The 25,456-nt window shown below is 39.9% G+C and overlaps 1 protein-coding gene across 3 annotated transcripts in view; it reads left to right on the forward strand.

Moving 5' to 3' along the window:
- fars2 (phenylalanyl-tRNA synthetase 2, mitochondrial) overlaps nt 1-25,456 on the forward strand; it is a 185,194-nt gene that overhangs the window by 35,610 nt on the left and 124,128 nt on the right. For all 3 annotated transcript variants that reach the window (XR_005130119.1, XM_017704662.2, XM_017704645.2), the window contains exons 2-4: nt 20,359-21,012; nt 22,592-22,754; nt 23,770-23,901. Coding sequence is in view for 2 of the 3 variants with exons in the window: in XM_017704662.2 (XP_017560151.1) it covers nt 20,374-21,012; nt 22,592-22,754; nt 23,770-23,901 (934 nt within the window). In the remaining variant the exon portion in view is untranslated. The remainder of the gene's footprint in view (nt 1-20,358; nt 21,013-22,591; nt 22,755-23,769; nt 23,902-25,456) is intronic.

The following is a 25,456-nucleotide window of genomic DNA, read 5'->3' on the forward strand; positions in this document are numbered from 1 at the left end:
TTTATATTTAATTTTTTCAGTCACAGTTAAACAGTCATGAAATCTGGGAGTGCAGCTGTCCCCTCAGTACCCTCACTACCTGTGTCCATGACTTCTGCAATTATATAAGTGAGTATAATAATATATATGAGTGCACACACATATATGTGTGTGTGTGTGTATGTATATGTGTGTGTATATATATATATATATATATATATATATATATATATATATATATATATATATAATCAGAAGCCCCGCCCCCTCCTGCCCATTTCATTCACAACGGCTTTCCACAAGATTTTTCAGATTAAAGAACCATAGACTATCAGGTGTATCAGAGACACTGTTTTAAATTTGGAATGTTTGTTTTCCTGATTTTTTTTGACACCATTTTGAAATAATTTCTGATTTAGCTGTGAAAATAACTTTTTTTTTTTTTTTTTTTTTTTGCCTCAGGGATATTGTTTGTGTGTGTGTGTGTGTGTGTGTGTGTGTGTGTGTATATAACTTCATAATTTCACATCATCATGTTTAATGTGTGCATTGTATCGTTACTAAACTGCCTTTCCTGACTCTAGCCAGAAATGGTAGCTGTTTCCACAGAGTTTTGTTAGAAGATAAATGATGTTTAGACGGTATGGATGTCTCATTTAACCGTATTTAGGTATGCTAATGATATTTTAGCTTAGACTGCATAGTGTACAGAGCCTATGCTCTATGAACCATTATGTTACTGGCTATTATTGGTTCAGTCTCGATCAGTCTTCTGGTTCTTCACTGTTAGCAGGACAAATGCAGAGATTTGCACTTGAAGACATTCCAGAGCACACAGCCATTACAAAGCGCATTATTAACAAAACAGCGGCACGTTCTCATTTGCGTTTGCTTTGTGCATATAAATTATGCAGGAAACTGCGTCTGCAGTGCATTATAGTATAGCTCTGAGTGCACTCATTAGATATAGGGCATAATGCCTTACTGAAGGGCTCCATCAAGCAGTCACTCTTATTAGTGGTACTGATAACCTTCAAGGAAAAGAATAAATATGAGTTGCTTGGTAACTACGGACCGAGCTGATAAGGAGTGGTTTCTGTTTTCACGACGTCAAGTCAGTTTTGAAATGAGCAGATCATATTACTTTGTCATGACCAAAATAGATAGATCTTACATTATAACACTAGCTATCATGTTGGTATCATAAAACCAGGTATTTGTTTCACCCAGAGCAAAGTGATGTGGTCTGTCCGTTTCATTTGATGTCAGTTGTACCAGCTTTACATATAATATATAATGCTTGTAGTCCTTATTTAATTAATTTATTATATAGTATTGGGCTATATATACTATATGACACAGGAACACATTCAGGGCAAAACTCATTTTACTGAACTGCACCACAGAGCACCACAGGACGTCATTCTTACCTGTGGCCATCAAACTCTATAACTCCTCCCTCAGTGTGTGATTCACAAGTGTGGTTCATCTGTGCAGCACTCAATACCAAACTGTTCATATGTGTAATAATAACAATTTTGTGTGCAATAACTCAGAGGGACAATAATTTAAATAATTTGAACTGCTTTATACTCGATGTTTCATATTTACTATCACAGTCACCGCCACTTTACTATATTCATAAGCACTTAAATCCCGTGTACTTATTGCAAATTTCTCTTTATCTTTGTTTTAAATTATTAAAGTGTTTATTCTTGTACATAAATGGTTGCAACTGTAACAACTGCAATTTCCCTCTGGGATCAATAAAGGATTCTGATTCAGATTCTGATGTCCAGAAGTCTGTAGACATCTGCTCAAAGGTTTTAAAAGGGAGTTTATCCTCTCTTTGCTGCAGTAACAGGCTCTTTTCTTCCAGGAAGGTTTTGCTGGAGCATTGTTGGAATGTTAGAATATTGCTGTGAGGGTTTGATTGAATTCAGCCACAAAACATCATTGAGCTCAGGTACTGATGTTGGATGATTAGTTCTGGTTTACAAACACAACTCCAGCTTATCCCAGAGGTATTTGATGGAAACACTTCTTTATTTGTTTATTTTCTGAAATTTGGTTTCTTTTGGGATCTCAAAACAACCTACAAGAGTTGCCTGCCCATTTATGAATTTCCATAAAATGGCTTATATATGTACAAGTTATTCACGTTTCAGCAGAAAACACATTTAAAAATTAAATATACAATTACAACAAAGCCTCAACAACTAAATATATCATTTTCAGTGTTTAGCATATCCACCTTTGCATTACAGCTTCTATTGTTTTCAGGAACCTTCCTTAGGCAAGATCATCATTTTGCGTAAATTTAATGGTCATTTTAACTGGAAATTAAATAAATGGAGGGCGGACTTCTTTTAGCATAGAGTAGCAGTGTTCAGGAAGCATGTAGTCATTGTCTTATTAAGGAAAATCTGTCATTTGTTTCTGTGGTATATTTGGATATGATATGGAATCATGTCACTACTGCCCAGCACTGTTGTTATTATTAAGTGTGGATAGTTCTACTGCCCTACAGCAGTAAAAGCAGATTGGCTGCACTGTTCATCATTTTATAATAATACAAACTGCATGGCTTGAAGGCACGTCGGCAGCTACCCTGGTGCAGTTTAGGTCCTTGCCACCACTTTAGCACCATGCCCACCGGAGCTCTCTGCAGTGCCTGGCAGAGCCAGGATGCCCTGGCTTAGCGTAAAGTCACAGCCGCCCAGGGTGAGAGAACACACACATCGGCCAGTCAGGCCTGGGCACAGGCTTGCGGCCTGTTCTTCACGCCAAGCTGGAAATAGCACAGAGAGAGAGGGAGAGAGAGAGAGATCCATGAGAATGGAGGACAGGGAAGCAGTGCCATGGCATGTTCATGCTCTGACATGTTTCTGCATACTGCGCTGTTTTTGTGGTGTGAACAAGTGTTTAGAGATGACCACACGACGCATGGCTTCAGCTCACTGTGTGGCAGTGCACACTGGCTTTCTCTGTGCCATCACGGTTATTTCCCATAGTTGTATTGTCAGGCGACTGTCTGTTTGCTTTACTTTTTTTTCCCCTCAAGTATTTCCCCTGCGAGTCCTGCATTTGTGTTGCAGGATTAGACTTGATTCATTTCCAATGAAAAGCTTTTATTTGATTAGAGTTGAGGACGATTCAATAGGCAGTCAGTTTTGCTCGATAGGCCTACTAAAAATGTAGAGCGCTGCTTAAAACAGTGTTTGTGGCAACATTTCAAGAGCGCAATGACTATAACACATTAAACCCAAGTCAATAAAGTCAATAAAGAGGATCTTATTTTTGACTTCTGAATCAAATCAAATCAAATCAAATTTATTTATATAGCGCTTTTTACAACTGATGTTGTCACAAAGCAGCTTTACAAAAATGGGAATCACTGAATGAACTGAATCTGAATGAACTATCAGTTTTTAGTTTTCGGTCGACTGATCCAGTGAAATCAGTGATTTAATAATAATAATAATAATGCATTTTATTTAGTAATGGCGCCTTTCAAAGCACTCAAGGACACCTTACAACGGTTAAAAGAAGAATGATAGAGTATAAAAGAGGATAAAAAACAAAAAACAAATAAACAGATAAACAAATCAACATACATTCAAATACTTTCAACCAGACGAGAAACAAGACAAACAGAGAAAAGTGAAGATGAGGAATCAGGAGTATGCAAGTGTGAATAGATGGGTTTTAAGCCGAGATTTGAAGGTAGTTAGACAGTCAATATTGCGAATTTGGGTAGGAAGGGTGTTCCAGAGAGACGGGGCAGAGTGGCTGAAAGCTCTAGCTCCCACGGTGGACAAGCGGACTGGAGGGAGAGTGAGCTGGCCAGCTGACGAGGATCGGAGGGTGCGAGCAGGACTGTATGTCTTAAGGAGATCAGAGATATAAGAGGGAGCAAGTCCATGTAGAGCTTTGAATGTAGTTAGTAAGATTTTATACTGGATCCGGTAGTTGACAGGGAGCCAGTGGAGCTCTTTAAGGACAGGGGTGATATGTTCGGTTACAGGCGACCTGGAGATTTGAAATGATTGTGTGATTTTATGTGTTTTGACTGACTGTGTCATAACCTTTTTATTGAAATTGAGACACAACTGTTGTTTTTGAGTTTTAAATGAGGAAAAGGGAGCTTTACATTGTGCAACTCAGGTAAAATTTAGATTGATGCAGGTATCAAGCAACGAAAGTTGCATGAAAGTTTCACCATATAAAGCAAGGGTGTCCAGTCTTATCCACAGAGGGCTGGCGTGGCCGCAGGTTTTCATTCCATCAAAGCAGGAACATGATCACATTTCACGTTAGTTATTTGAAGGCTGAGCAGTTGATTAAATAAATAGAATCAGTTGTATTTCTTCTCTTTTGGAATGAAATCCTGTAGCCGCACCAGCCCTTTACAGGTAAGATTGGACACCCCTGTAATAAAGCCTGCCTAAAACCGACATAGGTCTTCAGTTCAGAGTGAAGCTATGCTGCATGGCGGAGTGAGAAAATTGCACATGAATGTACAAATGCAGTACATTGATCTAAAGATTGCCTCACCTTTTTTATATATATATATATATATATATATATATATATATATATATGTGTGTGTGTGTGTGTGTGTAAGGTGAGGCTATCTTTAGTTCAATGTAATGTAATTCAATTGTACGTATATATGTGTGTATGTGTGTTTGTGTATGTGTGTGTGTGTGTGTGTGTGTGTATATGTATATATATATATATATATATATATATATATATATATATATATATATATATATATATATATATATATATATATATATATGTGTATATGTATGTATATATGTATATGTATGTGTGTGTGTGTGTAAAAACATATACGCTATATTTCCAAAAGTATTCACTTGTCTGTCTTCACACGCATATGAACTCCAGTGACATCCCGTTCTTAATCCATATGGTTTAATATGATGGCGGCCCACCCTTTGCAGCTATAACAGCTTCAGCTCTTCCAGAAGCACATTTGTGAGGTCAGACACTGATGTTGGGCCAGAAGGCCTGGCTCGCAGTCTCCACTATAATTCGTCCCAAAGGTGTTCTATCAGGTTGAAGTCAGGACTCTGTGCAGGCCAGTCAAATTCTTCCACACCAAACTCACTCATCCATGTCTTTATGGACCTTGCTTTGTGCACTGGTGTGCAGTCATGTTGGAACAGGAAGGGGCCGTCCCCAAACTCTTCCCACAAAGTTGGGAGCATGAAATTGTCCAAAAGCTCTTGATCAGCTGAAGCATTAAGAGTTGCTGAGTTGCTGTCGTTTCCACTTTGTTATGATACTACTTGACTGTGGAATATATAGTAGTGAGGAAATTTCACGACTGGACTTGTTGCACAGGTGGCATCCTGTCATGGTTCCATGCTGGAATTCACTGAGCTCCTGAGAGCGACTCATTCTTTCACTTTACGCTTGTGGCCATGGAAGTGATTTGAAATTATTTGGGTGGGTGACTGAATACTTTTGGCAATATCGTGTATATCATGTTTAGCCCCTCAGTTTAAACAGAACCGGTTTTTGGGGTATGTTTACCATGGTTTTTGGCCTTCATAGGCATCCTTATGCCTGGCCCCATATATCAGTACTATGTTTCACGGCTCATACAGGGAACTCTTTAATATCCCTTCAAACTTCAAATGTAGCACAGCCTGTCACCTTTTGTTTCACTGTTACTGTCACTGTTACTGTTATATAATTGGTAGGCTGATGGGTCACGTCCATTATTTTAGGCTTGTTGATTAATAATCACTCACAGTCCGTTATCAGTCTTAAGAGTTTGGCAAAATTTCATTATTTTAATATATATTTTATATAAAAAAGATCATTATTGGTTGATTACCGCTTAATCATGTCATGCCTGGATTCTCTGTGCTGCAGTTTGGTAGTTTGGACAGTTTATTTATTTTTTCTCCGTTTTTCTGATCTTTTGTGCTGCAGTAACATTGATTGTTAGCTTTAATTTCTTTATTTATTTTTTTATTTAAACTGTTTATGGGCTGTAGAAAAGTAGCTGTTCAGTTATATGAGCTTATATATGGTCCTAACAGTGATCGGTGACCTCCAGGTGAAATATTCAAAAATCGTTTAGTTTATTTTTAACATCATCATCACCACATTGCTATAGTTATTCATGGGAAAACTTTTATGTTAGGCTTGTGTTCTGTAATGATGCACTGCAATCTGCATAATGGTAATGAATGCTATGCATCATACTTAGGAAAGCAAGGAGTGTTGCCATCTGGCTGTGCCCTTCCATGAGCACAAACATAAGAGCACAGACTAAGACAGTGGCAGGATTTATGATACTGAAAGGTAATATGGTCCACACTTCCTGTCATGATATTTAGCTGCAGAGCTTTTCAACCCTTTAAATTCCCGGAGTCTGTATGTGCCTCTGATCATCGGTCCCTCCCGCTCAGGACTTCTGTATTTAAATATTAATTTCATAACAGTAACCGAAATGTCTTAAGATTAATAAATGATTATTGCTCAGGTTCATCAGGTTAGAGTACTAGTCTGTATAAAGTACTTGTCTTTCTGTTTGCTGAACTAAAGATTGGAAAGCTCTTATGCTGCGTGTGGAATGGAAATGAAGGAGGCAGTTGCATGCTGGGAGCAGGAGTTGAGTGGAGCTGAGTGTGAGGAGCTGACTTGGGAATCTGCTGCAGCGCTTCTCTCCACTTCTTCACTAATTACTAATTGTCTGCCATCCATGCTATTCCCAGTGTGGCTGACACTGACCGACACCACTTCTGGCTGCACTTCTATGGTGTGTGGGTGTGTGTGTCTGTCTCTGTCTCTGTCTCTGTCTGGGTGTGTGTGTGTGTGGGTGTGTGTGTGTGTGTGTTTTGTACATTTGCAGGACAAAACTGAAACTTTGCAGGTAACCCCTGTTTATCCCCAATTTCCTTACAATGTTGGTCCTGATTTATTTTTTAACCCAGTTAAAGTCCAGACCTTCCACTTAATTTACAGTGCCCTCCATAAATGTTGGCACTCCGCTTATCATGAGCAAAATAAGATGTAAAAGTATTCTTAATTACTTATCCTTTTATCCTTTTCATTCAAAACATTAGCAAAAATCGAATCTTTATTTAAGGAGTAATTATTAAAAAAAACTAAACCTCGTCATGAAATACATATTTTTCTTAAATCTTTGCGCCACAAATGTTGGCACCCCTAGAAATCGAATGGAAGTACATTCCCATTAATATTTTATATGTTAAAGTTCACCTGCGTGATTAGGAACGCTTAAATAGTCAACAGTTCCTGTTTCACTCTGGAATATATATATATATATATATATATATATATATATATATATATATATATATATGAGATAAGATGAGATGAAACACAGGACACATTCCCTCAGTCATCCACCACTGTGGGAAGAGAATACAGCAGTGATGTGTGACAAAACGTTGTTGAGCTGCACAAATGAGGAAATGGCTAAAGGAAATAGCTTAACAGTTTTAAATGCTCATTTCCACCATCAGAGCAGTACTTTTAGTTTAAAACAACTGGATGTTAAGAATGTGCCAGATGTATGTCTATACTGACCCCACAAACAGTGAGGAGGATGGTTCGAATGGACAAAAAAATCTACAAACATCACAGACAGGGAATTGCAGAAATTAGTGCAAATATTGATCTTTTTTCTGTTTTCTCAGTAATGGCTTCTTGTTGGCTACACATCCTTTCAGATCCATTGTGTTGTCTTCTCACAGTGGAAGGATGGACAGAAACACCTGTGGATTTTTTCACATCTGAAGCAGCTTGATCTTCACCTCTCTCTCTCAAAGAAGAAAGTTTTAAGTTCTGTTTATCTGATGGGGCCAGTTTTGATGGTCTACCAGTTTGTACATGGTTATTAGGAGCCCCATATTCTTTATATCTTTTAATAATTGAACTCACCTTTTCACTTATTTTTCTCGGTTGTTATGGTTATTATGTTATATCTAATCTCCTCAGAAATATCTTATGAAAATGAATAACTAGTACTTAATGTCCATTTTGACTGGAAATGAAATGAATGAAGGGCTGTCGGACTTGCTTAGTAATTTATAAGAGATGTGATTACATGCAGACACATAAATACATATCATTGTTGTCGGAACAAAACCTCGTATCTCCAAAATGGTAGCTTGACAGGAGAAGGAAAAAACATACATTACTTTCAATGTAAGTCAATGGAACCAGACTATTTTCCAAGTCATTTTTGGCCATTTCCTTTAGTCCAATCATCATGAAATTTACACACAATGTAAAGATCAACACGCATTTTCAAATTATGTCAAAAACTGAAAATTGACAAAAATGGAGATACGAGGTTTTGTTCCGACAACAGCGATATGTGTTCCATAAATGTCCTATGACCTCACATAGTAGAATGAAAACGAACTTGAAAACAATTGCTCAGTGCTCGACTCTTGTGCTGATATGCTGATCATCTAAAGCTAAGTGTATGTGTGAGTTATGACTCCACTGAGGGTTCATCAGAACTAGCAGCATATACACACGAAAAAGGCCAGTCTAATTCACACCATCAATTACACAAACCTACACCATCTCTGCACTCCCCTCCTCTACACGGCTGAACTGACTGCACCCAACCAAACGTTAACTCGTACATTAATCTACCTCTTTTTTGTCGTCCATGTTTTTTTTTTCTTTCTCTCTCTCATTTATCTTCTCAATTGGTGTGTCAGTCTTTCTTGGTTTCTCTTCTTGCTTTCTTCCTCAGTCAGTTGTTTACTTGTTCTCCGTATCTCTTTGGTTCTCTTTTTTTTTTTTTTTTTTTTTTTTTTTTTTTTTTGTTCTCCCTCTCGGTCATTTGTCAATCTCCTCTTTCTCTCTGGCTTTCCCTGCTGGCTGCTATTCTCCATCTGTCATCATGGCTTTTATGTTTTTCATATCTTGACCTTTTTTCTCCTCCTTGACCTGCTTCCTCTGTACAAACAGTTGGTTTCAAGCTTGTTTATCCTTCTTTTCATACTGTTTTTATATGCACTATCTGGTTTTGTCTGAATGCCACTGAGTTTTTTTCAGCAGTCACTAATGTTTGTTTCAGTTTGATTGAGTGCTTTTCTCCTTTCACCAGCTTGAGACAGCTGATGCATGTGAATGGAGATATTTGCTCATGTACAATTCCCATCTCCAAGTTTGACTCCTGATCACTTCTAATGTTTGACATTTCCTCTGGAGCATCATTATTAGTTTGTTTACTAAGCATTGATAATTCCACGCTCTTTACAAGGACATAAGGATATTTTTGTGCAAAATATAATTTGTGAATAGCAAAAATAACTTTTTAAATCAGCCTTAGTAATACTGCTATCATAGAAGGTTGTAATAAACCTAGAGCCTCTTAAGTTGTGTTGTGAGCATCCTCACCAAATAGAGATGTCCTTTGGGCATCTGGACTACCCTAGTGTTCACATGATTCAATATAGTACATGAATCATTTTAGTGAAATTATTAAAATAATGCAGTTCAGTCACCAACCTCAATATATGAAGGTGTTTTCCTATGTGTTTATCATATTGCAATGCATAGCAATATAATGGTGTAATGATGTTAATGTAATATACTACAATATGATTAAATATAATTTAAATTTTGTCCATGGGATCAATTGGGATTTTCATTTGCTTTTCATTCTCGAGATAATTTGTTCATATTTGATTCCGTCCTGGTTTGAGCCCCTGGTCTCTGTGTCCGTCTCTCTCAGCAGTAGGTCAGGGAGAGGCTGTGTGTTGTGCAGATGAATGCAGGATTGAATGCTGACAGCCCCATGCTGGGATTCAGTGGTGCTCAGCAGCAAAGCATCAGGGGAGTGTATGAAGCCCACACTGCCCTGTGGCCATAGCTCGGTCCACCCTTATTGGAGCTCCAGGATACTACACTCATGGAGACCAGACGTTCTGTTCGGTAGCCTCTTGTCAACTAATGCATTTAGAATAAAGCGCACTATATAGTCAAACATATGTGGACAGCTGAATGACTAAACATTCATGTGTGCTTGGTGAGCATCTTACTCCAAACTCTGTGCATTAATATTGAGTCCCTCTGTGTTGTTGTAATCTGTATTCTTCTGGGTAGGCTTTCCAATACATTTTGTTAATTTTGAATTAGTGAAGGTGAGCACTGATGTTGGGAGATGAAGATTAGCTTGCATTGCCTATTACAATTCATCCCAAAGGTGTTTGATGGGCTTGAGGTCAGGACTGTGCAGGCTAATCAAGGCACATCAAACTTAGTAAACCATTTCATTATAGAGCTTTGCTTTGTGCTGGAGGGCACAGTGATATTGAGGGCCTTCCCCAGACTGTTGGCTAAATCATGAAAAAGCAGTCCCAAACTATTATTCCTCCTCCACCAAACTTTATTGTGGGCACTGTCTATTTAGACAGGTAGTGTTCTCCTGGTATCCAACCAGGTTCTTCTATCAGAGCACCATGATTAATCGTACCAGATAACATGTTTCAACTGAGTCCAGTGCTGGTGTGTTTTACACCACTTCCACCGCTCCAGACATTTGGCATTATGAGTTTGTGTTCAACTCCTTGGTCATAGAAACCCAAATCCCCCCCAAAAATGACTGTGCTTGTATTGCTTCTAGAGGCAGTCTGGAATTTGCTAGTGAGTGTAGTAACACATTTTTATGCACTATGTGATTCTGTGCTGCTGGCGTACTGCTTCGCTGATTTTATTGTAGGCATTTCTACTCCCCATATCTTCATGCTGCCTACACTGGAAACATCAAGCCTGTGTGTCAAGTGAAAACATAAACTAGGACCTACCAGCTAATAGCTTTAAAAAAATAACTTGAGACTACAAACAGGGAGTGTGTCTTATGATCATTAAGACCCCATTTAAAGATAAGGATACTTTAGTTGCACTATGCTCTTCAGTATGACCCATTCTAGTGCCAATGTACTTCTATGGAGATTTGTTGTATGCTTGATTTATGCACCTGTTAGCAGTGGGTGTGGCAGAATTAGATGGACCTACTAATCAAAAGGATTGTCCACATACTTTTGGCCACATACTGTAGCTGTGTAATCCCCACAGATGGCCTGGACTGAAAGGTCATAGCACAGATTCATGCCACTGTTAGCCCACTGCCACCACACTCAATAACAATAACAACACAGTGCATGGGTGTGTCTCTGGACAGGATTTGTGTTAGTGTGAGGTGAATTGGAACAAGACTACTGTTACTAAAGGAGTTCCAGGTTGAACCAGCTACAAGTCACTGACTCTACAATTTTTAGTGTGATCATTGTAGATTCATCCTGAATTAAAATGACTAATTTCATCAGTTATCACAAATTATGATATTTCCCCAGAGAAAAATAAATCTACTACAACAAAGCTTTACTCCAGAAAAGAAGTGGGATGAGCCAGCAAACACATGAGGTTATCTCACTTACTATCTACTTAATGTTTTAAAGAAAGCTGTTGAATGAGTTTTAAATATGTGAAGCTGCTAAATTCATAGACATTTTCCAGTATTTGGTTCCAACAGACTTGTCGCAATGAACAGAGTTGTGTGTAAAATTGTTTCATATCTTTCAGATTAAAACCGCACACAAGAATGCGCAGAGAGACGATGAGAACTAAACCCCCAAAATCTTGATAGTCATGGCCAGCTTATTGTGCAATATGGTCCGTATCTCTGTGGACAGAGCATCTGATGCTGAGATTTGGGGCTGATGTTGCTTTTTTAAAGAAGAGATTAAACAAAGTTTGTTGGTAGTGCTGTAAAGGGCAAAGTGAGAGGAAACAGTAGGTGGTATAAAAGTTCAATTAGTCGGCTTCTCAAAAAATAGTCAATAGATTTTAAAATGCTTTAATTGCAGCCCCACAGCTGAATCAGCAGGGAATTCACCAAATTGCGCTGGACTAAAGCCCTCCAGGACCTTAACTGGATGCCCCTGCATCACAGCCTGCAAGTGCACACACAAAGCCGCTGCACACGGTTGTTACGTGGTGTTATACAGTACTGCAATGACATCATTTCAGCCGTGCAACTTCAAAGGAGTCTGTGTTGTTTAAGCCTGCGGGAGAGAGAGAGAGAGAGGACAGCAGCAGGCAGTTTTACATGAATACACAGCATCATTCAGAAGAGCTTCTGAAGGCTCTCAGTTCTTTTATAGCTCCCACACAACTGCACAACAGATCTGGAGGGAAGAATCCTCAGCTTGATCCTTATACTGTGAGTATCCTTATCTCTGCGCTTTAGAGCTCGACTTTGAGGCAGGCTGAAGTCTTGCGAGGACTCACGAGGGCAGCTGGGCTCCAGGGTAAAAATAGAAGAGTCTCACAGTATCCATGCTGAGCTCTGGCAGGTGGACCGTGACCTTTGACCTGTCTGTGACCATCGCACAGCAGAGTGGACAGACACCTTTTACACAAGACTGTCTCCATTAACCTTTGAACAGTCATAGACACTCATTCCACCAAAGCATCTCTGCTATACAGAAAGACGTCCTTCTCACATGCTTAGCTCCCCGGGTTCTTATGGTGAAGGCTGATTGTTGGCCTAGTGCACTGGTGTGATATCAGTTTTGTTTCATAAGATTGCATAACTGTACCAAAGTTTAGCTATGAAGAATTCATAGAGGAGGACAACTTGACTGTGTAGTCAAAAGAGGAAAATTGACCAAATTAAAGTACTCAAAACTAACTGATTATGAAAGCAGTACAGGTTTTGAAATTGAGACAAATACTCTACTAAAAGTTCTCCAGTTCTACAAAGATGACCGGATCTGCTACAGATTCCCCAGTGGTGTTGAGAAGTCGTCACCAGACATACCTGACAGCACCAGCTCCTGCCTTGAGTTTAGCAAAACCATACGGTGGTCCTAAAAACAGAAGCCTTTGCATCAGGTAATTAAAGATGCTTGTTGGCTAATGGCAGTTCAGTGATGCAGTAGATTCCATCTTTTAGAGATGGGGTTGCTAGGAGGCGCGCTCAACGTTGTAAAGCTATCTTGAAGAAAGCTGGATTCACTAAACCACACTTTTTCATGTAGGATTAATGAGTACCACAAAGGCAGAGACAAATGAGCTAAATCAAGTCATTCTTTTGGCCTACGCATTTCTGAGCCCTACAAAATGGGCATACGTGTTTCGTTCTTTGGCCTAAGGTAGCAACATTAATAGGCTCTTCTTCCTACACTACACTAAAGCAGTGCCTTAAAACAAGACAGTTTTCCACTTTTTAATGAACTTGCCATTTCATACATCTTTCAAGAATTTGTGTGGGGGAAAAAAAACACATAGATACCAAGAGAAGAAAGGCTACATTTAAGAGTGACTCTTTTTTGGTAGACTGCACGAGCATTGCTCTAAAAAGAAGTCAAAATTCCAAAATTCCTAGATAGGAATGGCCTGGATGATCTGAAAGGCTTTTTTTCATCGATAGAGATGAAAGGCAAAAAACAGTGATCAGAATAGGTTACTAGAGTAAACGATGACATAGTGCCAACAACAGTCACGTGTTTGGCACTACAATCAGAGCTGTTTGCTGCTATGGTGTTCCCAGGAGTTTGGTTCGGTGGTGAAATGGGACGGTGACTTCAACCGTCATTAAATGGGCCACTGCTTGCTCTGCCTGGTGACTCTGAACTGTTAGAGCTACGGCCACTGATAGAGGGCTGTCAAAACTGCTCTACTGAGAGCTGATAAAGGTTCAGATCTTTCCTTTTTGTTCCAGAAGTCACAGGCATGTGACATTATCTTGAGGGATTTGTGCGTAGCTGCTGTTAATAGAAACACCTGATTAATTCACATTTTTTCCTTTACTGACTTTTTGGAAATTTGCCTGTAATTTGTCTCAGGAAATGAGAAGGCTGCTACTTCTGTTATACTTTTAAATAAGTATAGATAACTGTTAAAACACATAAGCAACATTTTTACAAAATGTGAGTTGACTTCTGCTAACTGCTGGCTATAAACCTGCATGGCTTGTTAGCTGTGCAGCCAAACTTTCGCCACCAAGTCTTGGCTGATCAGCTACAAGGGATGAAGTGCAGTGATGTAGGGATGGTGGAGCGAATCACTGCCTGGAGCTCAAGCCTTTCAGCCCTTACAGCTGCCATCAGCATGCGATCAATACTGACCTGTCCAGATGCCCCCCAGCTACTCTGCACCCAGCTCACGGCCTGTCACAAAAGCCAGGACATGATCTGTACCAGCTGATGTGGAAACTGCATCAAACTGGCAACAGGTAGACATAAAAACTACAGCGTAGAAGTAACCTTGTTTGTCCTTAAGCTCATTTTAGGGAACACTTGTGCCATCGTCAATGAGCCAGAGAGTAATTTAAAACTGCACTGCAGTGAAATGAAGATGCAGTGGCATCAATAAATAGTTAATGATGGATGGGTACAGGATGAGCTAACCTTGCCAAATGGCATTAAGCTCTTTCTAATAAGCTCCTCTCGGGTGCCTGCTCTGATTGCATCCTGGAATCCTTACGGAGAAGAGTGCATCTCCCAGAGCCATCACACGTGAACGATGCAGACCAGGCGGAGTCGGGCTGTTCATTCTGTCCCCCACCTTGCTCCCTTTGGCCCTGTCTGTCTCTTTCCTTTATCTGCTCTTCTTTCTCTCACTCTTGTTGCTCTCACCGTCTTTTCTCTATCATGTACAGCACTGTCACTTGCTCTCAGAGACAACCTTTGTCAGGGCATTGAACCATGCACACACATGAGCCTTGTGCACACAGTAGAGACCAGTGGTTAAGTTAAATAAAAAATAGTGGGGGATACCAGGCTCAACCAACACCTTGGGGAGGGGGTGGAAGCACAGCTAAATTATCTAGCATTCCGCTTTTATGCTAGATTGTATATTGGTGTTTTGACGTTAGTTGTGTGCTCGGCAGTTTGCTCATTCTGGAGATGCAGCTGAAAGTGTCGTCTTTTTTAGTATTATTATTATTTTTTTTTTATATAATCAAATTTTAAACTATTCCACAAATATTATAACTTCAAATTTTCAGTTTGATGAACGTCTTATTATAAACATCTCTGACTGGTTCATGACTGTTTGCATACCCATTTATCTTTGCTGCTGATGAGTAAGCAGTCTTTATCGTTCACATGCAGTGTCACAGAGGGATTTGACACAAATGTTTACTATAAATGGGTTTGTTGACGAAAAACGGTGCTGTTTTGTTTGCCTTCTTAAGGCTTACAAATTATAAACCACTTCAAAATCTACACAGCAGGAAACAGTTTTCTCTGCAAAGGAATATTCTTTCCAGTAATACTGATTGTTTTGCAAAGCTGCTTTGTGACAACATCTGTTGTAAAAAGCTCTATATAAATACATTTTGCTTGCTTGCTTGCACTAGCTTTGCTGGACACTTTTGCTCCAAAGACTTTTTGAATCATACCTCATGCTACCAACTTCCAGTGAAAAATGTGATTGGCCAGATTAAACTCCACAACTGCACAACTGGATTAGGCAATTATTCCCACAAAGGAGTGTTTGCATATAAAAGTGGTTGAAGGCAACATTAAGCATGTCATTCATGCTCCAAAACCCCACAGTGGCTGAATGTCAGGGCAAGTGATCTTAAATGATCCTGTCCCAATAAGTGTATAATACCAGTGTGAACAAAGTCCAGTGCATCTCAGAAAAGCATCACGATCTGACCTTTGGAGGTGACCACATTAATTTTTAAAGTATTAAAAAATTAAAAATCATAAATAAATAGATCAATAGATGAACATTAATGCGTTTGTATATAATGAAATGTCATTTTGCAGGTTGTTGACTCTCTGCCAAACCTTTGATGGTAAAATCTGCAAGAGACTGAAGTATTAAAAGTGCATGTTGCCCTTTCTCCTATCACGAAACGTAATTAAAAGTGGTCACTAGATGCTTTCCAGAAATGGGAAATTGTAGGTGTAAACGGTTATATGTCCTGCTGTCCTCTTGTGATCATTTGGGTGTTAATGCCATGCTTAAAAAATGTAAGTTTATAGTAACTTAATGGCAGCAGAGCTGCTAGGTACTTACCGTACTGTAATTATTTACGGCACTCATTCTATAGTATTTGTGTGCAGTGATGACATTTTATTGTATTTTTAAATGCTGTACAAAACTATTTCCACAAGAATGCATATTAATGAAAGTATACTATGTATTACTGTAATCAACAATGTCTTCTTTTGTGAATATAATAAACATATGCACACAAATGTCAAGAAAGGAAAGAGTTAGACTTTATTTTTTACACTTTTAAATACCTTTTAAAGTGTAAAAAAATAGTTTCATTGCAGTTTCTAAAATACAATCAGCTATTCTTTCAAAAGCTATCAGGCTCTTCTAGTAATACTGTGAGGCTTTATGGTGACGTATTTACTGAAAACTTGTATGCACACTTAACAGAGATGGTTCAGTGGTTCTATTCAAAACCTTGAATACTCAAAGAACCCTTTGCATGGTTAAAGGGTTTTTTGCATTATGGAAGGGTTCTTCAGATTGCTGGAGAACGTGCTGAAGATGGTGCCTTATGGAACCAGAAAAGGGTTCTTCTATTGTTACAATGTCAAGTTTGTAACAATAGCAAGATCCTTTTTTGGTGCTATATAGAACCATATAAAACACATTCTCCATCAATATAAGGCACACCTCGTCATGCAAAGAACTTTGAGTATTCATGGTTCTACATAGAACCATTTTCCTTACTAAAGAACCCTTGAACCACCTCTTTTTAAGTGAGAGAGAACAAAAAAAAAAGTACACAATTGAAGAACTTACAGAAATTCTTCACAGTGAGGGTTTGCATAGGTTCTAAGTGGCATCGCTGGAAAGTAATTGCCAATTACACTTAATACTGTTAAGGAGAAATTTGAATATAGTTTTCAGCATGCGCCCCATGGTGCACACAGTTTATTTTTATCAAATACGTCTCTTCACCAAAACATATAGACACGTTCCAGCACGTTGAACGTATGCCGGTGCAGCAGGCCTGTGGATTTACGCCGTTTCCTGGCAGGCCATGGCTGGTGGGTGTGCTGAGCTGTGACTTGATATACGGACATGGGTGAAGCAGTGTATTCTCCACGTATTACAGCAAGAGAGGAGAAGATGAACAATCACCACTTGCTCATAAACCCAGCAGAGCGTGTGCGCGTCTGAAGGAGGGCACACAGACTTCCCTCTGTGTGTGTGTGTGTGTGTGTGTGTGTGTGTGTAGTTAAGAGCATTCCTTATTAAGTGTGGGCGCAGGCGCCTCCCTGAGTTTTTATGCTCTTTGCATAAAACAGAGCAGGTCAGTTCAGCCCATTTCACTTGATTTGCAGCACGGCAGCAGTGGTGCAACTGTAAAACAAGAGCGTGAAGTGGAGCAGCACTCGCAGGAACCCAGCCATGAGCCACTGTGCTGCAATGCCACTGCAATGCAACACTCTTTCCCCTTTGTGTCGCAAACTTTTCACATCACTGTCTTCTGTCATTCTCTGCTTGTGCATCCTTTTTTTTTTCCTGTACGTCACTCTGATTTCGTGCTGCATGCCCAAGAGAAATGGACTGCGAAGGAGTGAGTCCATGCTATCTTACAGTCTTTCAGGCTCATAAAATATTGCTGGGCAAAGGCAAATATTTGTGCGAGGCTAGGAAGGAGGAACTGTTAGTATGGGATAAATGTGGCCTTGTTGTGCCCTGCTGTCCCGCGTGCCTCTGCTGCCCGGGCAGAACCCACAGCGAATGAGAGAGCGAGTGAGCAGTAGAAATAGCTTAATAGATCAAAAGATAAACCAAGCGGAGTACCTGTACTGAACACTTCCATAAAAGGTTCCTGAATGGTTTTGGGATAAATGGTCTTCAATTGGTATAGAGTAGTGGTCACCAACTCCTGGAGATCTACCTTCCTGCGGAGTCTGGTTCCAACTACAGTCTTTCATATCTGCCCTGGCAAATTAGCTTCTTCAGATGCTCTTGATTGGCTAGATCAAATGCAGCAGTGTTACATTTACACACACTCTTATTTTGAGCAGCTTGCAGTTTAATCATTTTACAGTGGTAGGTAAAAGCACCAAGTTTTGGACTGTTATTGGTAGAGCATGGTGTTTATGTCCTTGAGGAGAATTGAACCCTTGTCTGCCATATAAAGGACAGCAGTAATGCCCACTATACTACACCAGCCAGTTAGGTAAGGTAGCAAAGCAGTTTGTCAAATGCAGGTTAGAACGCTTCAGGAAAGGTCTCTACGGGGAGGGCTGAAGACCACTGATATACAACCTTTACATCAGGACCGCAGCTCTTCGGGATGAGCATTTTAGAATGTAATGCACTGAATTCAATATACGAAGCCCTTGCCAGTTAGCTGGTGAGTTGAATCAGCTGCGTTTAATGAGGCTGAAGTCTGCAGAGCTGTGGCCTACGAGGACTCGATTCTGACACAAGTGATTTGCATTATGGGGTCCTCCATGCTAATCTTTTCTACAAAATTGGTTCTTAAAGGAACCTCTTATAGATTTTTTTTTTAAGGAACCTAAAGTGGTTAATATATGGCAGAGGTGCACAATGAGGGGGAAATTACACATTAAACAGAACTCTAACCTATTAGACTTCACACCCATGTGAAGGGTAGTACATAGCAGTGTGGACAAGAAAAGGTTTATCAAAGTAGCATCCAGTCCACTCATATATAGTTTCCAATTAGTTCCATTTTCTCTCCATTTCTCCAGTTTTCAGTCACTCTGTCTTTTGTTTTTAAAACACTTTTTAAAATACAGGCTCTATAAAGTTTCTCTGAAGTGATGCCATATTAGCAGAGATAGTAAACTCTGGACCCTGGGCCCAGTTTCAGGTCCTGGATTTTGTTATCACTAGTAGGGAATTGAACGGTTAAAATAACTGATTGGCTGCTAAATCCTGTATTAGTTGGGTTTGGTATGTCAGGGAAGGGAAAACTTAAAACTGTGCAGAGCAGTGAGTTCCCACAATGGGAGTTGGGAAACCCTGTTCTGTGAGATTAATTAACTACCATTGATGATAAAATTCAAGACTGAAAGTTGGTGTTCAAGGTCCAAAGTGTGATACCTGCCTGTATTCGTAAGAGTGTATAAGAACCAAAGGGTAGAGTGATTGAAAACTAGAGAAATGGAGAGAAAATGAGACCGACTGGCAACAGAAATGGATGAGTGATATGGATGACTGCTTGACTGCTTCGATAAAACTCTTCTTGTCCTTCATCCAACTATGAAGTCTAATAGGTTAGATATCCTGTTTATCAAGCCATTTTCCCCCCTTTGTAAAAGGCACCTCTGTCTCTTGCACTTCAGCATCAGTTTCTCCATTTCTCCACTCTGGGACTACAGAATTACTTGCCTGCTGTGTGCCTGTTAGTGCGGTAATGGCTCCAGTACACCTCAGAAATTGCTCGTTTGATGAGTCAGCCACTTCTGAAGCTCAAGCTCTAGCTAAACTTGCTTGATACTGTGGCCAGAGTGACATCTAGGTCTTCTAGTTCTTTTCATTAATTTTGATCTTCTAACTGTGACTTCAACTAACAGCTGCCTCTATGATCGATTAACCTTTTGATTGTTATCCAGTTTAATAGACTAATTTGACCACTACACCTTCTGTTCTGACCTGTTACTGCCAACATCTTTCAAAGCTCTGTCACTGCAAAAAGTCTTATTTTATGGTGCAACAAAACAATAGGAGCTAAATTGCCCCCAGCAATTCCTGTTGTTTGCTGCAACCTGTCAGAATAACACTGTGTGCATATAATCTGAACTTATAGAGCAGTATAGAATCTATCCTTATTTGTCTTGTATTTTTTCCTGAGGTCAACTTCTGCACATCTGTGTGGGTTTATTTACCAAAACCAGTTGCAATTGATTTTTACATGACTATTTTCCAACCTTTCTTCATCCTTTAGAATTACACAGGCTGTTTTTGTTATTGTGTCTGTAAGACTGATCTATTGTCACTGTTGGATGCCACAGTGGTCTTTAGGAAATGGACAAAATATACTTAACTTTGAGTGAAAAGTTATCCTAAAGTTTTAAAATGATGTGAGGGGCAACTAGATTTTTTTTCATTATTATGTACAAAATGTATGTTGTCCTTTACTGTTGGTCATGGGGGCTGCCTTTCTATTGAGAATAACCCAGAACATTTTTGAAGGTGATTTTTGGGCCATGGCCACCAAAAGAAGTTATCTTATGAAAGTACTTCCCATTTTATTCAGTTTGTTATTATATCCATTTATCCTGGAATGCAAATTCACTCTTTAGGTTTTTTTTTTTCTTCTTCTTTTTATTGACCGCTCTGAATAAACCCTGCTTTTTCTGTCATTTTCTCTTACAGGTTCATGATCCAGCAATGGGCTCATACTGTAGAACCTTGCACAGATCTCTGCACCTACTGAAACCCATCACCTGCAACTGGCCAGTCACCTATCTCGCATCCAGTGGGTTCATAGTAACTCAGAGACTCCACCTATGCAGCAAGCAGTCCACCCACAGCCCCTCACCTCAGCCTCAAATTAATGACAACTCAGTGGAAGTTCTTGGCCATGTCTACCCCCGAGATGATATGACCAATGTAACTGCCAAAATCCTGTCCAAGGTGGGCCGCGAGCTTCACAACCAGGCCCACCACCCACTGTGGGTCATTAAAGAACGCATCAAAGACCATTTTTATTGCTCCTACCTTAGCCGTTCAGGCACCCCGCTCTTCTCTGTGCATGATAACCTGAGCCCTATAGTCACGGTGGAGCAGAACTTTGACAGCTTGCTCATTCCTGCTGACCACCCCAGCCGGAAGAAGGGTGATAACTACTACCTGAACCGCACTCACATGCTGCGTGCCCACACCTCCGCCCACCAGAAGGAGCTGGTGCGTGCTGGCCTCGACTGCTTCCTCTTAGCTGGAGACGTGTACAGGAGAGATGAAATTGACTCCAGCCACTACCCCGTGTTTCACCAGATGGAGGGAGTCCGACTTTTCTCCAATCACGAGGTCAGGACATGGCCTCCGTTTTCCAGTATTTCACTGGGTCACAGCCCGTCCATTTTAGTACTGTTTTTAACATGCCTTCATCGACTTGTACTCTATATTTCCAGTGAATTCCCAGTGGTGTCTTAAGACCCCTTCCATTACTGTATTAGTGCAAGCAAGGTTTGTTAGATGGGTCCTTGGAGGGCGAAGAATTGAGTCATTATATTTATACAGTCGTATGAAGAAGTTTGAATACACCTGGTCAAATTAGATATTTTGTTGACTACATACTTTGTTGATCCTCTACAGTGAACAGACTTTCATATGGCAATGCTCTGCTAAATTCAATGCAGTTTCTATTTATTTGCTGAGTTGAACATTCTGGAAAAATAAAACATTTGAAGTGCTTCAACTTTTGCTCAGGCCTCACTATATGTGGGGGAATTTTTTTTTTTTTACGTACGGAGGTATATATACACTCACCGGCCACTTTATTAGGTACAATTGTGTTCAGTTGCTTGTCAACAATGTGTTCAATTGCTTGTTAACACAAACTGCTAATCAGCCAATCACATGGCCGCAACTCAATGCATTTAGGCATGTAGAGGTGGTCAAGACAATTTGCTGAAGTGCAAACCGAGCATCAGAACGGGGAAGAAAGGGGATTTAAGTGACTTTGAATGTGGCGTGGTTGTTGGTGCCAGACGGGCTGGTCTGAGTATTTCAGAAACCGATGATCTACTGGGATTTTCACACACAGCCATCTCTAGGGTTTACAGAGAATGGTCCGAAAAAGATGCCTTGTTGATGTGAGAGGTCAGAGGAGAATGGGCAGGCTGGTTCGAGGTGATAGAAAAGCAACAGTAACTCAAATAAATAAACAGAATCTCTGCGGAATGTTTCCAACACCTTGTTGAAAGTATGCCATGAAGAATTAAGGCAGTTCTGAAGGCAAAAGGGGGTCCAACCTTTTACTAGCAAGGTGTACCTAATAAATTGGCTGGTGAGTGTAGACTTCAGAAGCAGAACTTGCCCAGAATAATTGTGAGTTGCTGTCATTTCCAGTTTCTGTCCATAAAAAAAAGCAAACCAGCTGGTAAAAATGGAAATAATGCTTTAAGATACTTCTAGTGGTATTCCACAGATTATTTTGCATAATTAAATGTATAAGATGTAAAAAAAAAAAGTCACTGAGAGTGGTTTGATGGAAAATGCAGGCTACACAAAAATGATTAGGCACAATAGTTATTCACAAAATGTACATGGCTCTGATTTCTCAAGAAATGGTTTGCCTCACAAGATATGCTTAACTAGCCTATCATCTCACTGAAACAAATCTAGATATGAGGTCAAGTATGTATTGAAAAATCTATTCCTCCATGTAAAAATCAGCACTGAAATACAGGGAATCATTACAATGTACCAAGAAACACAAATGCCACTCACAATTATGTTCAAAGCTTACCTTAGCTAGTTAGTTAGATACTGTTCAGTATTGTAGGTGATTTGGGACATAATGACGGTGCACTTGATATGAAAACATGAGGTTTTTACCTCTTTCCTCTCTTACTCCTCTTTTACCTCTCTACTGCTTTGACAGCTGTTTGCCCGAGTGGAGAACGGAGAGGACTTGTCTCTCTTTGAGCACGGTGGTCACCGCACACCACAGAAGCAGGAGACACATACCCTGGAGGCTGTGAAGCTGGTGGAGTTCAACCTCAAACAGACACTTACTCGCCTCATCAGGCACCTTTTTGGAGAAGGTAGTGGCGCCTTGGTGGCCACACTTTTTGGTTCACATTACAAGTTATGAATAGAAGCTGCCTTGTTATTTTGCCTGATTTGGTGAGCAGACTTGAGTCCCTATATCTTATTATACACAGAAACAAAGCCTTAGATGCTTACATGTCATTTACCATACTGTATTTACAAAATGTCCTTCTAGTTCTAAGATATTTCAGGTGATGTGAAGAATTAAAATCATTGCTTATTTCAAAAAGTCTTACAAAGTGAAGTTTGCAACCCTGTTGCCAGATTTGTTTTAAACATTTATTTGCCATGGTCAGTATAGTTTTTATGAAATGGCTTTTTTTTTTTTTTTAAAGAGTATGGGTTGGTTTCCCAGACAGGAATTCAGCCTAGTCCTGGAAATAACAAGCCAAGAATTAGGCTTAATCCCTGTCTAAGAAACTGACTGTGTATGTCCAAAAAGTATTTATACAACTTGTATAAAGGGTTCAGTTACTTTAAGGGTCCCCATTTGTTTAATTGCACAAACACAGCTTGTATAATCTCTACAGAAAAGCATTTTCATTGGAAGGAGAAGTTGGAAATGAGCCTAAGATCATCATGCCAGTGCTAAGTATTGGCTAGGGGAGTGTAAAGGCCCCCCAGCATTGGAATGTGGAACTGTGTTTACCTTTGGGATGAATTGAAATGATCCAGAACTAATCCTCAATCCCTCACTGATGCTCTTGTGGCTGAATGCAATAAATTCCTCACAGCAATGTTCCTATATCTAATGTAAAGTCTTTGTAGAAGACTAGAGGTAGGTGATTGAAACCTCTTCAAGCCTTTGTCTTTGTTTAGACAGACAGCTCAAATCTGAGCAGGAAACGTCTTTGTTCACACATTAAAAAGAAGTCTCTCACATGTAGGCACTAACAATTTGTCATCTCTGTAATGTGAACATAGCCTTGGTTTCTCTTTCTGTCCTCGTAGCTGCCCTCACCTCCATATCCATCTGTCCTTCTTTTTTTTTTGTTGTTGTTTTTCTAGACCTAGAGATCCGCTGGGTGGAGTGTTACTTCCCTTTCACACATCCTTCCTTCGAAATGGAGGTGCGTTTCCAGGGCGACTGGCTGGAGGTGCTGGGCTGTGGTGTGATGGAGCAGGAGCTGGTGCACTCAGGTGGGCACACACATGCATGTGCGCACAGATCAAATAAATAAAGACAGTCATAGACAAAGGCAGTATTAGTAGATGTTTGGTCTATAGGCAGTGGATGGATTGAGTCCATTATACACATATTTAGGAATGTCAGCAGTGTGTCTGCCAGGCCTTCAGTGGAATAATTAGGGTCCAGTTTCCCAGTTACCTTACTGTTCAGATCATCTTAACTGGTAGAGAGAATGTCAGTGTGATGCTTCCTCTACCATTCAAGTAGTCTTTCTGATCCGATACTGTAGGGGCAATCTAGCCCTGATTGGTCCAATTCATCAGTCGGTTGCAGTTAAGTTCAGACAGAATTTTGTCTGGTTGTGGTCAGGTTTGGACAGATTTTTTTTTTTTTTCTCCATCTAAAGTTGGGTTCAGACAGAATTTTATCAGGATACCGTTGAGGTCAGGCAGAATTTCACTGGGTTACACACAGGTTTCACAAAATTTTGTTGGATTTCAGTCAGATTAAGACAAAAAAATTTGTTGGGTTGCAGTCAGATCAAGAGAGAATTATATCAGGCTCCAGTCGGGATCAGCCAGAAAGTTCTGCTGGGTTGCAGTCGAGTTAGGACGGATTTCTTTCAAGCTGTAATCAGATTCAGAAAGAATTTTGTCATGATGCAGTCAGTATCAGACAAAGATTTGTTATGCTGCAGTTATTTTTTATTATTATTATTCAGTTCAAAATTTCAGGCCGGATCAAATTTCTAGTAAAGATCACAAACTACAGGAACATACAAAGTTGAAACAACTTTAAACAACTCCAACGCACATCAAACTAAAGAGCCGAAACCCACATTTGATTCTTTACTGGAGCTTTATTTCTTCAGTCAACTCCCTGTCCAGCATTTATGCCTTCCTGCCTCTGCCAATAGATGGCACTGTTGTGCAGCTCTGTGCGCAAGTGCCCTGCTGCTGCAGATGGAACCATTCAGAATTAAAGCCCTCAGAGGGAAGGACACGCTCAGCTGCCCATACACGGCTTCGGTCCCTGGGGATGAATTCAGGATGACCGCCCCATTCGCTCTCCCTGTAGTGCTCACTCCTCCCTGCTATTTAACACGCCGCTGTCTACTCTTCACTCCTCACTGAGTCTGTCCGTGTTAAACATCACATTAGCCTTCACAGTCTGCAGCTGGACGGCCAGTATGGGCCACTGAACATGCAACAGTTAATCATCTTTAGTGCTCCTCTAACTGCCAGTATATAGAGATCTACAGAGGACAGAATTGCTTCAGAGGATGCATGACATACCAGGAGATGTATTATTTGCAGACAAGTTAAATAAGTGTGGTTATTATTATAGGTCCAATATTTAAATTACAGCTGATCATTTCTATCGATAACTTATCATTCTGTTTTTGGATGCACTGGCACATGTATAGTCACACTTTGATGCTTTAAAGTCAAGCATTTTCACTGTTTCAGCAGACAACAGAAGTAAAGCTTGCAAAAATGATTCAGCTGAGGTACAGTGAGGGGAAAGTTCACTAAAGACTTGCAATGTCATGACAATGGATCAGTT

Source organism: Pygocentrus nattereri, chromosome 3 (genome assembly GCF_015220715.1).
Source record: "Pygocentrus nattereri isolate fPygNat1 chromosome 3, fPygNat1.pri, whole genome shotgun sequence".
Classification (NCBI taxonomy): domain Eukaryota; kingdom Metazoa; phylum Chordata; class Actinopteri; order Characiformes; family Serrasalmidae; genus Pygocentrus; species Pygocentrus nattereri.